Raw genomic sequence first — 13,202 nt, forward strand, 5'->3', positions numbered from 1 at the left:
ATCGAAGATATCGAGTGGGATGTTTCGGACTCTCCAGACTTTGAAATCTAGAGGAAGATCGCATCTCACCCGACCTGATGTTCAAAACCACAAAAGTATGAACCCCATATAAACAGTTCCTATAAGAAACTCAGTGGAAATAAATCTAATACTAATTTAAACTTATCTGGAGTATTCTTGTCACACATTAGGTCATTGAGAATTCACGCAAGGGAAACTCCCTTGCATGCAGTGATCATGCCCCTGTCCTGTCGTGTAACGCCATCCTATCACCAACAGGAAAAGAGCACCCATAACTTACCATCTACTGCAAACTCTGTTTGAATGACCAGCCATGCACTCATGATTTCTTTACTTCGATACCGGCCGACTGCTCGGCACTGTCCTCAACCATTGCGCATGCTTCAAGTTACATGCCGACGACCCCGAGGCTCCAGCCCCGTGGTTCCCCACCGCTTCACTTCCTCCCGCCCCCTAAAACTACCTGAGTACGAATATGGTCCGTGGACATCGTACTACAATGCCTTCCGCAAGAATGTTTATTTTCGTATCTTCAGCCTCAGCATGCTGAGCGTTACGCTCCTCTACTTCGGCTCACACTTCGAGGCGGTACCCGATGTTCATGGACGTCGACGATTCATGCTTGTTTCCGAGGATTCGATGGAGAAACAATGCGTAGTGAAATATAAGTTGTTGCGGGAGAAGCTGAAGGAGCACTTAGTAGGCATCGAGGATGACCGGGTTCGGAGGGTGCATTTTGTGCTCGAGCGGCTACTAGGTGGTAATGGACTGACGGGGAAAGGGAGGCGGTGGGAGATTATGATTATCGAGAAGAAAGGGAGGCGGTGGGAGATTATGATTATCGAGAATGCGCAGGAAGGTAAGCGTTCTTTCCTAATTCTAGACACTATTTGGATACCTTCAATTTGCCTAGTCTCGAAGGGATAATCAATAATACAGACTAGATTCTGCTTTCACGCAACCTCTAGCACATATCCTCCCAGGAAACAAATTGATTATCGCCACCTCCACCATCACTTCTCTTTCCAACACAGAACTCGCACATCTGCTCTCCCATACTCTCGCTCATATGCTCCTGCAACACAGGAGAGAGCTTGAAAGCATCACCCACCTCGTTCTACCGTTTATATGGACAATCACTTTGCTCGATTTGAGGATGTTTCTTGGGCAGCTTCCTCTTCTTTGGGTTATTGGGAAGGTATACGAGAAGAGACTTGACGGGAAAGACGGGAAACTAGAAACTGAGGCAAATAGAATGGCTGAGAAGATGGCGGAGAATGCGGGCTTTGGTAGGGTGGTTGCCGGGCAAGAGGATCGTTGGGCATGTGGTAGTCAGGCCCGTACTTGATGTGACTCTCTCTCGCGTAGTGAGGTTGAGATAATAAGTGAAAGAAAGAGGAGAAGTTTGCTGAGCTCGTCGTGATGAGGCTGCACAGCTTTCCCCCGTCTCTCGGTTCCATTGTTTTTCACTCCCCTTGTTTGCCAATGTTCCTCGAAGGACTTGAATTATTTTCTTTGTTTTAGTTCATCCGTCCCCGAAAACCTCGGGGGTTTCCTACTGCATTTAATTCACATATTTATCCACAAGTATGCGGTATTTCACGCCTTACTCTTCCCTGTGTAAAAGAGCAGAGCATGATAACTTATGATATTTAGTGAAAGCTCACGTGAATCGTGGGCAGAATCTGACTGCGCCGAGTAGCCTCTGTGACTTCAGACGACTGGAAATTTCTGTAATCTCATCGGCAATCTGCACTCTCGTTTTAAATCAAGTCTGGGTTACGGAAGAGAAACTTGTCTCTTTCGAGCTAGAGTCACGATGATTTGCGAGCTCTGCACCGACATTCCTCCCACTCCGTTCACAGAAACTGGATACTATCATCACCACATGACGAAGAATACAATTGTCCGTAATCTCAACGATCGCCTCGCCTGGAAGCTTCCCTCGACTCCCCCTTAACTTTCCAACAAGCAACATCGCTCACCAAAGACGTCGAGGTGCGCTATCTCTGGATTGACTCGGTCTGCATTGTTCAAAATGATGCGGAGGATATGAAGATCGAATTTTCAACAATGCCAAGCGTATATGGAAACGCCGTTGGCGACTACTAGGCGTCCTCATCCAAGAACTCAACGGAAGGTCTATTCAATCCCGCTGGCTTAAGCCCTCTCCCTCCATGCTCCGGGCCCTTTAAGTGGGAAACCTCTGGAGACATGGCTACAATTCGGTTTGTGATGATCCACCCCGTGGTTTCTAACTGGAATGACGTAACTTGCGGTTCCGGAGGTGGCCCTCTATCCCAGCGGGAATGGGTTGCGCAACAGCGCCATCTTGCGAGGAGAGCAGTTCACTTCACCCCTCGTCAACTTTTACGGGAATATGCGTCAATGAAAGCTTTCACAGACTACCCTGACCCCACTCGACCCTATGCAAACCCTCGTGCCGCTAATTCCGAGACTGTGTTCCAGAGTTGGCAAACGTTCACGAGTACAGGTACTACAGGGGTGCTAGGAGATTATCCCCAAGACTCGTTTGACTGAGTGGATCCTGATAATTCATACCACTGTTGGTTAAAACTGGTCACTGAAAACACATCCAAGGAGCTTACTAAAGAGAGGGACAAGCTGCGTGCTATAGCTGGCCTGGCACGAGCCACTAATGAAATACTCAAGCATGAATACTTCGCAGGGATCTGGAAGAAAAATCTTACGAGAGAAATCTGTTAGTCTCTCTCTAGTCACTAGATCTGGCTTTCAAACCCCACTAGCTATATCGCTCTATCATGGTCATGGGCTGCTCCCTCTGACTCTGTTTGCTAGGCGTGAAGGGGAAGGGCGGTTCGAGGACTGGGGCTTTGAGGCTGAGATTAATATAGTATAATTGTTGGCTGCTAGTAGAACTGGCTTCCGCAGCGTTATTTAAATGCTATATCTAACATATTTTGGTACTTTGCGCTGGACCGAGTTTGTGTCCTCCAACCCCGGGACGGTAGTAAGAAAAAAGGATCGAAACAGAATTTTATCCAAGAGATCTCATCCTTCTCAAAAAAAAACTTCGCTTCTGAATACGAATAATCGGTGAAGTGAAGCGTAGGTATCAGAAAGCGCGGATGAGGTGCTGGAGGTGCCTATTCAGGCAGAGCATTGGTGTTATCACGTGATTGGTCCCCCTATTCAAGTCCGGCAAAGAAAAACAGAGCTGCAGGGAAAGCATCTTCAACTCCGCGAACTTTCTTGACCCTCTAATCTAACTTCACTCGGCAAATCTAACGGAAGCCAACCTTTGATGGTACATTTTTGGACAGGTAAGCAGTTTAGTGCTGGGTCTCTAGTTGGAACCAGCATCCTGCTGCCACAGACGCGTCTACCACGTGAAGCAGAACAGTTATAGCAAGAAAATTGGAATTTATTTCTATGTTTCTACTGATGCTAAAATCCAAAAGCATTATTCCTTCCAGTGCACATTTCATGCTTACAGCCTGTTTTCACTTGCGTGGCTTACAGCACAATTTCAATAGCCCGTCTCAAGATGAGAATTTGGAAGTTCCGGAAATCATGGAGAGAGAAATACCCCTAGTCTGGGGCATTATCCAGTGCTCCACCAGCAACGAGCTAGCTGCCTCCAGTCTCCATTCCAATCACTACTCCGGCACCGACCCGCCGTCTCCTGTCTTCATCCCAATCCCATAAAATTCTCTCAATGGTCTACCCACCGAGAAGCCCCTCGAAATTGCAAGCTACCTGCCCTACTCTTCTGCGGCAATCTTGACCCTCGCCTCACGCCCCCGGTCAAATATTCGGGAGGAGTTACCTTGGCCTAATCACCAGAAGCTACGCACCCTCTTCCTCGTCGTCTCTTCTCCGGCCCGAACAGGTCCCCAAAGAGAGCGCGAAGACTTCCTCTCACTCCATTCCCGCGATTTGCCAAACATCATTTTCTGTTACTACTGCCGCAAACACCACCATCCCGAGCGGACAGACACCGCAAGATTGTGAGATGACTCGGAGCTGCCGTGTTCGCAGGAGGATCGGTCGTCGTATTTGCATAAGGGTTTCAACTTCTCGAGGGTGCAGTATTTAATGAATCTGCATCGTTGGGGACATAATACCACGTCGGCTCTCCCAAGAGTGTTCGGAACCGAGAGGTTTACAATGGGGGCGTGGAGTTGGAGGATACACCTGTCGTCATGAGGTAGAAGCACACATCGTGTCCGGACCCCTCTATCCTGGACAGCAGCACTGGGAATCACTCTTTTCGGTCACAAAGACTGCAATGTTCCAGAACTCGAGATCTGCAACCATCTCCGCAAGCCAGCGAGACTTACCCAAGCTCGTCCGTACAGTACCTTGTGTGCGTTTCCACCTTGGCGACAGCAGCGACAGTCCGAGCAGCATGTGCCTCGCTCACGAAGGCGGAAGAGGGAGAAGAGGAGAAAGAGGAGTGCCGGATGCGCCAGACCGAGGTTCCAGGGCTACGTGGTGAAAGTGAATGGGAGGCTGGCGCTAAGGATCACGGTTTAACAGGGGCTGGGTGCGTGCGAGACACCGCTTGATCCGGAATGTGCGTGCCATTTTGAGGTGAGTAGGACGTTGAAGCGCTGTGGGCATAGGGACTATGTGGGAAGTCTGCGAGCGGCATTTGAGCCAGGTTCATGAAATGTTTATTCGATGAAGACGAGGAAAATTAACACCGTCCGGAGATGATATTAACTTAACACCTTTGATGGGTAATCTCAATGTACCAGAAATTTTTCGGACATTGAGTCGACGTGCAACCAAAGTTACGAAATTGATCTCACTCAAGAATGAGAAGGTAGCCTCACTGCATTAGAAAACTTGGAACATTGAAGCGATTGACCGGCGGAGAGAGATAATATGGCTAATTACCTTATTTTCACCCCTCCCCATACCCGTCAACATCTAAACGACCACAAATGCTATACAGATCATACACCCGCCCAAGCAAACCAGCGCCAACTATGCTACACCCAACCCTTCCCACCTGACACCAGAGGCCGAACCACGTTTTCAAACACAAAGGATCCACGGAAGGTACACATCGTAAGGTTACAAAAGAAACCTACAATCGAGACGGCCGTCTCATCGTCTCCCATTAATACACAAAAGAAGTTATTCCCAATTATTCACAAAGGGAAAGAGACAGGTCGAGAGTGGGCTACCACCGGGTAGCAGGTCTGGCTCTCGACACACTCGCATTCCTCTCCCATCCCCAATTCTTTTGCTTCCCACTCTCGCTTCCAAAACCATTGCGGAAGTTATTGCCACCAAAGAGATCAGAAACGAGGACTGGTTCCTCAACAAGATGAGGCTGAGCGTGGTACGGTAAGATGCTTCGAGATTTATTCGTGGCTCTCTTTTTAGGCGGTGCGTCGGCTTCCATAAGCTTGCGTTGGTCTTTGATGATCTCCCGGAGCTCTTTATCGTCTGCTGTGATCTGGGCTTTGAGGAAGTTGACGTCGGAATTTGATTGCAGGGTTTCCATGACGGGGATGCGAGGTGTGTAGGTGATGGATGCGAGGTTGGGAGGATCGGTGGGGATGATGGAAGGATCGAGATGGGAGGTGGGGTTGGAGAGGAGAGTGTTGATGTCGAGGGATTCGCCGTGCGGGATCTTGAGGCGGTGGGAGGGGGTGATGCAGTCCATGTCTACTTCTTTGCGGAGGACGTGGTCGATGTCGACGGCTGAGAAGTAGGCACAGGCTTGTGGAAGGTCATTGATGCCCATTTGCTGAGAGAACATAGCTCGGGTCCAGACGTTGGAGACTTGAAGAGCCATGGCGGCTCTGTACTTGTCTTCCTCACGGACCAAGTATCTGATCTCGTCGTGTACGGTGATTGCAAGTCGAGCGCCTATGTTGAATCTTCGGGTGAGGTAATCCATTGAGATGATCACGAGATGGAGGTAATCAACACCAGACGATTGGATAGCCCAATTGATTCTCGAAGTCATGAAACCTCCTTGGTTGACAAATCGACTCATCAAAGCTTCAGTAATACCGGCTCCAAGAACAGGCGTGCGAGGTTTCTCCTGCTCAGCAAACTCTTCGAGCTTATTGAAAACAAAGCTTTCCGTGCCACCACGCCAGAAAGGTCTCTTGTGAAGGGTCTTTCGGTTTGTCTTCGTGCCTTTGGTGGCCTTGTAGAGATTGGATGCAACCTTTGTCGTCTCGGTCTCGGAAAGTCCTGGGTTGAATTGTCTCAGGAGCGTTGAAGCAAATTTTAGACCTGCACCGTAAATTCGTCCATAATTGAAGACCTTTGCATCGTTTCTAGTGATGCCCAAAATTGCTGCGGTTTGAGAGTGCAGATCTGTTCCAGCTGCTTTGGTCCCTTCTAAAGTCATGAAGCCCACCGCATTGCCTCCGTGTAACTTGAACTGCGCATCACCAACCAGACTGGCGATCCAAAGCTCCTCAGAGTCAACATCGGCACCCACAAAGCAATATCCGGGTGGCGCTTTCACCATCGACTTCAGCTCAGAGCCAACTCGGTTCGCTTTAGCGTTGCTCGCTGTGAGCCAGGTGTTCTCGACAGCTCTTCGGGTGACGGTGCCCATCGGAATGACCTGAGGTAGGATGTACCCAGTTTCTAAATTGGATTCCATCTGTTCAGGACCCTTAGCGCCATCACTTTCGTACACCACCATCTGAGACATGATCCTGTCTCGGGCACTAATCCAATACGAGCAAGAAGCATTCATCTCAAGTGCTTCCTTTGCGTATGCAAATTCAGATGAGAGTATGCCTTTCTCAAAATAAGGCATATAGCTCTTCGCCATTGGATTGGCACACCTCGCAGTTGGTCCATCCTTATGTGGCAGTTTGAAGTATACGCTACTCCGATCGTCTCGTAATTCAACGTCTTTCTCATCAAACGCAGTGCATTCTTGCATCTGCTTGTCGCTGTATTTGTGAGCATCAGCCACTGGCACTCTGAAAGTCCAGCCGTATTTATCGGACCAAACCAGTGGGTATCCATCCCAAGCTAGACGAAGTAACAATGGTGCAATTCGAGTCCGAACAGTGAGCCCAATTGGACCGTCCTTCTTAATGAATAGATCCTTGTACCACATTGGCATTCCAGGCATCTTCTGCCTAGCAGCCGGTCTTGGTGGATCATTCTTCTTCTTTCCCTTGACCATTCTGACTTCTTGACCGGACCAATCCAGTTGTCGAAGCCATGGGTCGTCACTCCATTTTCCGGGCTCTCCCTTGATGCTGAGCGCCTTGTTGGTCAAGTCCACGAGTCTTTGTTGCACAGCATCAGACAGCTTGTGATAAGTTGCTTCAGCGTTCGCAATATATGACTCCCACGACTTGTCCACAGGAAGAATGACGGAAGAGAGATGACGGAGGGCAGCGAAACTCACAGGATGTGGGCATGTTTCCAAGAAATTCGGGAAGACAATCTTGTACACACGATGTGTAACGTCCACATCGGCTGCACAATAGTCCAAAAGTTCATCAAGTTTCTCTCGAATACCAGCTCGATCTAGCTCTCCAAATTGATCTCGTTGAGCCTTGTCGATGGTGACATCCAGATGAAATTTTGCCACATCTCGCAACGAATTCACTGAGCTTCTTCCAACCCATAATTCTTCCTCTTCTTCCGTGAGGGCCTTGTTTCCGAGCAAAGTCGCCAGTTCTGCACTGTCCGTCTCGCCGGCAATCTTGTCCCGGAGTTCTCGATTTTTCCTATGCTTCATCCATGTCGGTCTTTGGCGAGAGCACATCCCATTGACTGCCACATGAAGTGACATAGTATCCAGGAAGCTGTTTTTCGTCTGCTTAATATCGTACTCCTCAGCAATTCGAGCCCTGTCATATCCAATATTGTGTCCCACGATGATTCTAGGCTGATTCGGGTCTCCCAGAGGTATCAAATGTCGATCGTTTTCCGATTCTCCAAGTAACCAAGGAGACAACCACGCATACCAATTAGTAGGACCCACAGCACATGCCATCACAGCAAACGAACTCTCCTTCCACATCACTTCTGTGTCAAAACACAGCATATCTTCGTTCGGCGCATCCACTGCCTCCGTTCTTCCGTCCGGATAATATTTCGTCCATCCACTCTTCCGCACCCATTTCCGCGGCCTCGGAGGAGCATTCGCTTTCGTGAATTGCTTGGCTTTAGAGAGATATGGCTCGGCGGCATCGACTCCGAGTTTATAGAAGTGTTCATCGAGAGTAGCCCCCTGGAGCTCGGGCAGGTCGAAAGATATCGGCTCGGAGTTGTCGGTGTTCTTTCCTAATAATTCATGTCGACGAAGATGATCTTTGGAGAGCTCTACCAGCTCTGGTGGAGGAGGTATGGTGTTATCTGGGAAGATCTGGGAGTAGACATGGCTGGATAATTGCTGGACGCCTATTTCATTGTACCTTGCGTTCGAGGGCGCTGAGAAATGTCAGAATGGGCAGCTGAATTTTCAAAAGAAGGCAGACTCACTCGACAGTGATCCGGAATCAGCAGGGCCATTTCCCCCTGGCCCCGCGCTTTCCGTCGCGTAGGATCTCCATTGCCGTCGTCCGATTTGGCGTGACTCCTGACGGCGATGCGCCTGAGGCCATGCAAGCCGCACAAAGCTCGCGACCGGCCTGCTCGAACGACCAGCGCGTACTGAAAGCAGCATACTATGTGCGAGGCAGCCTCTTCAGAGCATTACAGTGGCTGGTGGACATTCTCTGCGGCGCGCGAAGAGCTCTCGTGAGTCTCGTGACGTTTGCTCGGGATAATTGCAAAAGAAGTGCGTCCCAATTAATAGGCGGAGACTCCGGGCTTGACGCTCGCTAACCTTAAAGGGGCCAGGGCCGACTATTAGCCACAAGGCAGCTGGAGCAGAACTTTTAATCGATAACAGCTTAACGCCGAAAGCGCGGCACAACTCACTCTTTCAGCCGCCGCCGCCCGCCGCCAACAACTATTATTGTCCCACCGCAGGCGATCAACGACCTCACTTCATTATTAACTTCCTGCCTGGCTCGCTCTTTCCTTCTTCTTCTCTATAAATTGCACTGCCGCCTACGAGGCCCATGCATCTTCACTCACCGCACCCACTCTTGAATTGCCCTCGCAGCACACCAACACCAGCATGTTCCGCCGCTCAAACCCGCGCTATTCGCCCTTCTCGCCAGGGCCCGACGACATGAACTCCAATGCAGCAAACTCGCCCTGGAGCGAACAAAGCGGGCACGACTATGAAGCTTTCAACCTGCCCCCAATAGACGACCTTTTCGACAACGCCCAATACTTTGACGCCCTGCCACGATTTCCCTCTCCCGACCCCTTCCTCCCGCAACCTTCTCAATCGCATCACGATCCGCCACCCAGCAACCAGCAAGCACGTCGCCCTGCACAACATATCTCCCAATACCGCGTCGCGGGCTCCGAATCCCCGGACCCTTTCGACGATTTCCTCAACCTTCCAAGTCCGAGAGACGAGGCAACAATGCCCACCACGCGCTCCTCTTCTGTTGTCGACCTGACTGATTCCTCACCCCCGAAGGTGGCACCACTTCCACCTCCAAGCCGAAAACGAAAGGCAGAGACACCAGGCGAGGGACGAGCAAGCAAGGCCGCGCGACCAACCAGCTCTTCCTCTTCTTCAATCAGACAGCAAAGTCTAGACGGTGATGTCCAGGTCGTAGATCTGGTGGATGTGGAAGATGAGAAGCAGTACGAGGCGCTGCGGGCAAAGGAGCAGGCGGAGTTAGTCAAGGCGCAGAATGAAGCAGAGGCGAATAAACCGGTTAGGTTGGCGGCGTTTGAGTGCATTATTTGCATGAGCAATCCGACGGATTTGACGGTTACGCATTGTGGTATGTATGACTTATTTTGTCTAGATTGAAAGAAGGGAGGGGATTAGGACTATGCTAACTGGATTGAAATAGGACATCTCTTTTGCTCAGAATGCCTGCATCATGCTCTCCACGCTGGGGACAAGAAGTGCTGCCCTGTGTGCAGGACGGTGATCAATCCTGGAAAACCTGGGCAGAAGACACCGAAGACTGGGGTTTTTGCGTTGGAGATGAAGCTTATGACGGCGAATAAGAAGGGGAAGCAAGCGATCAAGACTTGATGATGTCTAGGAGATTATATTGCACATATATTTGCAAGCAGCATGGCGTACACGGACTGGGAACAAGATGGCGTTTGGCGTTAGAGGGCGGCACTTGTTAGATTATAGCATTCGAGGTGTTCTTGACCGCCGGGCACTCAGGGGGGATATTTTCCCAGGCTCAGGCTTTTGTAATCAATACAACAATGATACACAGCCATGATTCTATGGTCATTGAAGCTAGCTTGACTGTCCATGTGCCAGCACAATGGACAGGCCTTTCCCAAGGATGCCCCAAAGAGGCGACTGTGACTCTAGTAGTCCTCGCACTATCTCATTCGAGTTGCCATCCTATCCTGCAACCCCACTAATCCCCAAAGTATTCCTCCGACTCCTGTCCACCACCCCCCTCTTCCCACCCCCAATAATAGCCTCCAACGCCTGCGCCAACGCCGTCCCATCATACAACATGCCCCCCTCTTCGCCCTCCCCATCTCTCTTTCTCCCATAAATCCTCACACACTCCACGCCCGCCCTACCAAGCACCTCCCTCTCCACCCTCGGCGTCCCCTCCCCCTCAAGATAAATAACATGCGTCACATACATCCCCCACTCCTCCTCCCTCACCTCACCACCATTACAAGCCGCCGCAATCGCGCCAATGAAATCCCTCGCCGTAAACTCGCACCCCGCAGCCCTCGTTTCACGATCCAAACTTCCATTCAATATCAGAATCTTATACCTCACTCCACTCCCCCTGATCTTCTCCCCGACCCCCTTTAGCACCAAGCAGGGAACAATACTCGTGTACAAACTCCCAATCGAGTAGATCACCGCACTTGCACTCTCCAAGGATTCCAGCACTTTGGGATTGGGTGCAGGACGGATCTCCTGTCCGTAAGGATTGATGTACCATATCCTCTCGATGCGGGAGGGCAGGTCAGAGGTATGCGTTTTGGTGAACGCGATATATTGTTTCCTTAACGTAGGCAAGGATCCAGGGAGGTTAGCGTCTTCGATGGTGTCGTGCTCGGTAAGTTCTTTAGAGAGGGTTCTTGCGTGTTTTGTCATTGGACTGATTGTCTCTTCTTCCTGTAGCAGATTGGCGGCGGAGGAAGAGGTTGTAAGGGTAGCGGGCGTTGGGGCAGACGGAGCAGAGGGATGCGAGATGGCGTTTTGACCGGTGATTACGGTTCCGTCTTGCAGGCCAGCGGAGATGTGATGGCTAAAATTGCTGTTTATTGCAGGGATAACATTGATATTGGACGGAACGCCTGTGATTGCTCCAAGCAAGTAGATAGCTGATTCAAAACTCCCGGAAAAAAGCCTCGCTCCGGTTAGGAATAAGTTTCCTACTGATGCGGACTGGAAGTTGAAGGACGAGGTTGGGCGAACTCGCTTTACTATTTCGAGGTTGATCGTGTTGAGGAATGAGCGGATTAGTTCTCGTTTCGGGGAGGGGATGGATGTCCAGAGGAGGTGGCGGGATTCAACGATGTCGAGCCATTCGTGCCGGGCTTGTGTGGAGTCCGGGGAGAGACGGTGGTTGAAGAGAGTCTTGACGGCGGTTGTTTCTGGAGATGAAGGGTCTTCAGGAATCAAACGGACGAGTCGACCTGGAGAACAGATATGAGCACGTGATATGGTACTTGTGAGATGAAGCTGGAGTGAAGTGAAACATGCTCTGCTTCCTCATCTTCATCCAAACTCTTCGTACTCGATGTGGACTTCACAACACAATTTCACAAGTGGGGAAAGGTGAGAGAAAATACTCACTCCTCACATCACCAATCCCCGGTCCACCAAACACCCGGATAAGTTCACTCGAACTCCCACCGTTGTCAGATATTGGAATGATGCTTCAACTCATTAGCCTCTCTCCCATACATCCCAACTCCCCCAATTCAATCACTTACTAACTCAACGAACACTCCTTATCCTCCGCCACCTTCCCGAACACATCAACCAGATTATTCGCCGCACTCCCGCCCGAAAAGACGACGATATGACGTTTGTTCATCATTGAAACTGCGACTCAGCCTCGATGATCCCGCTCAGAGCCTGCAGAATCATTTCGAGGAGAGAGGTGAAGGGGAATTGAAATAGCGGGTGGAAATTGGGACACGTTGGCTTTCTTGTCGCGGGAATCAATCTTGCCAGGTTTTTGACTTTTTAGCTTGAGGCTGACGCTGGCGAGTCAGATGCTCGTATTTGAAACCGAGGGTGGTGGGGGTTGGTTGATGGCAGTTGGGAGGGGAGAGGGAAGTCGCAAGATAGGAGGACTGGTCGAGGACGACAGCGGAAAGATGTGATGATGAGTTGAGAGGTAAGGTTAATCCTGTTCCACGTGACTTGCGGTCAAATCTTTATACCTAGGTACTTGGAAGGAGCTCGCATTCAGAACCCTGTTTGAGAAGTTGTTTTCGCACCATGAGAATAAGTACTGGTGATCTGTATCATACTACTTTGATCTCAGGAGGAGCTGCACGCACGTGATTAATCATAGCAAAGTCACGTGGTGAATCAAGAAGCGGTGCAAATCTCGAAAAGATTTGAGGCTCAGCCATATCCTCATTGCTCTTCGACACCGGCGGCCCATTCTTTCGGAACCCGGCCCGTTTTACCCAGCTACCAGGTCTAACAATTGTCTTCGCAGGGTTTCCCATCTGATCTTCCTTCAGAACAGACTTCACGCACAGATCCTCGCGATACACACCTTCCTTCTTTATCTCCAAGTCGGCCACGTGCTACCACCAAAGGGCATGCGCTACAGTACTCGGATTACATCGGACTTTCTAATCTCTCGGCTAATATCCGTCCTGGCTGCGCCTCGTAATATAAGCACGATGTTGCCAAGATAAATACAGTGCTGATCCGGGTAGCGGTATCTATTTTTCTGTTGACCCTACGTCTCAGTTATTGATATTGCCTATTTTCCGGTCATCAGGTTATATTTATACGACCCCTCCAGCACAATCCTGTTCTTTATATTTTGTTCTTTGTTCTTTGCTTCTTTCAATTGCAATTTTAGCTGTCTCTTACTGGCATCTAGAAAGTTCGAGAACGCTCGTATCAAGAACCTCAACTCGTGAGATGTGTG

The 13,202-nt window shown here is 50.0% G+C and overlaps 4 protein-coding genes across 4 annotated transcripts; 3 read left to right on the forward strand and 1 right to left on the reverse strand.

The window, feature by feature from the left end:
• The first annotated feature begins 193 nt into the window (after window positions 1–193).
• Window positions 194–1,078, forward strand: K444DRAFT_416994 (uncharacterized protein). The gene has a single exon (XM_024872673.1). It carries the CDS (start codon window positions 325–327, stop codon window positions 946–948), a length of 624 nt encoding a protein of 207 aa, XP_024735747.1. The 5' UTR covers window positions 194–324; the 3' UTR covers window positions 949–1,078.
• Window positions 1,079–1,974: 896 nt separating this feature from the next.
• On the forward strand, window positions 1,975–2,379 carry K444DRAFT_490149 (uncharacterized protein; the record flags this gene model as incomplete). The annotated part of the gene is given in 2 exon segments (XM_024873194.1): window positions 1,975–2,118; window positions 2,134–2,379. Coding segments are annotated over 2 exon segments (390 nt in total), but the record flags the coding sequence as incomplete, so codon positions are not given.
• A 6,889-nt stretch (window positions 2,380–9,268) lies between these two features.
• Window positions 9,269–10,108, forward strand: K444DRAFT_485133 (uncharacterized protein; the record flags this gene model as incomplete). Its single annotated transcript, XM_024873089.1, has 2 exons — window positions 9,269–9,863; window positions 9,936–10,108. Coding segments are annotated over 2 exons (768 nt in total), but the record flags the coding sequence as incomplete, so codon positions are not given.
• A 345-nt stretch (window positions 10,109–10,453) lies between these two features.
• K444DRAFT_530984 (UPF0052-domain-containing protein) lies at window positions 10,454–12,125 on the reverse strand (the record flags this gene model as incomplete). Its single annotated transcript, XM_024874945.1, has 3 exons — window positions 10,454–11,718; window positions 11,879–11,961; window positions 12,019–12,125. The coding sequence occupies 3 exons, from the start codon at window positions 12,123–12,125 to the stop codon at window positions 10,454–10,456; spliced, it is 1,455 nt and encodes a 484-aa protein (XP_024735750.1).
• Window positions 12,126–13,202: the final 1,077 nt, after the last annotated feature.

Source organism: Hyaloscypha bicolor, assembly GCF_002865645.1.
Source record: "Hyaloscypha bicolor E unplaced genomic scaffold K444scaffold_87, whole genome shotgun sequence".
In the NCBI taxonomy this organism is placed as follows: Eukaryota; Fungi; Ascomycota; class Leotiomycetes; order Helotiales; family Hyaloscyphaceae; genus Hyaloscypha; species Hyaloscypha bicolor.

Bases quoted from the DNA above. Each gene is read 5' to 3' on its own strand.
- K444DRAFT_416994 (XM_024872673.1), top strand. From the start codon at position 325: ATGACCAGCCATGCACTCATGATTTCTTTACTTCGATACCGGCCGACT.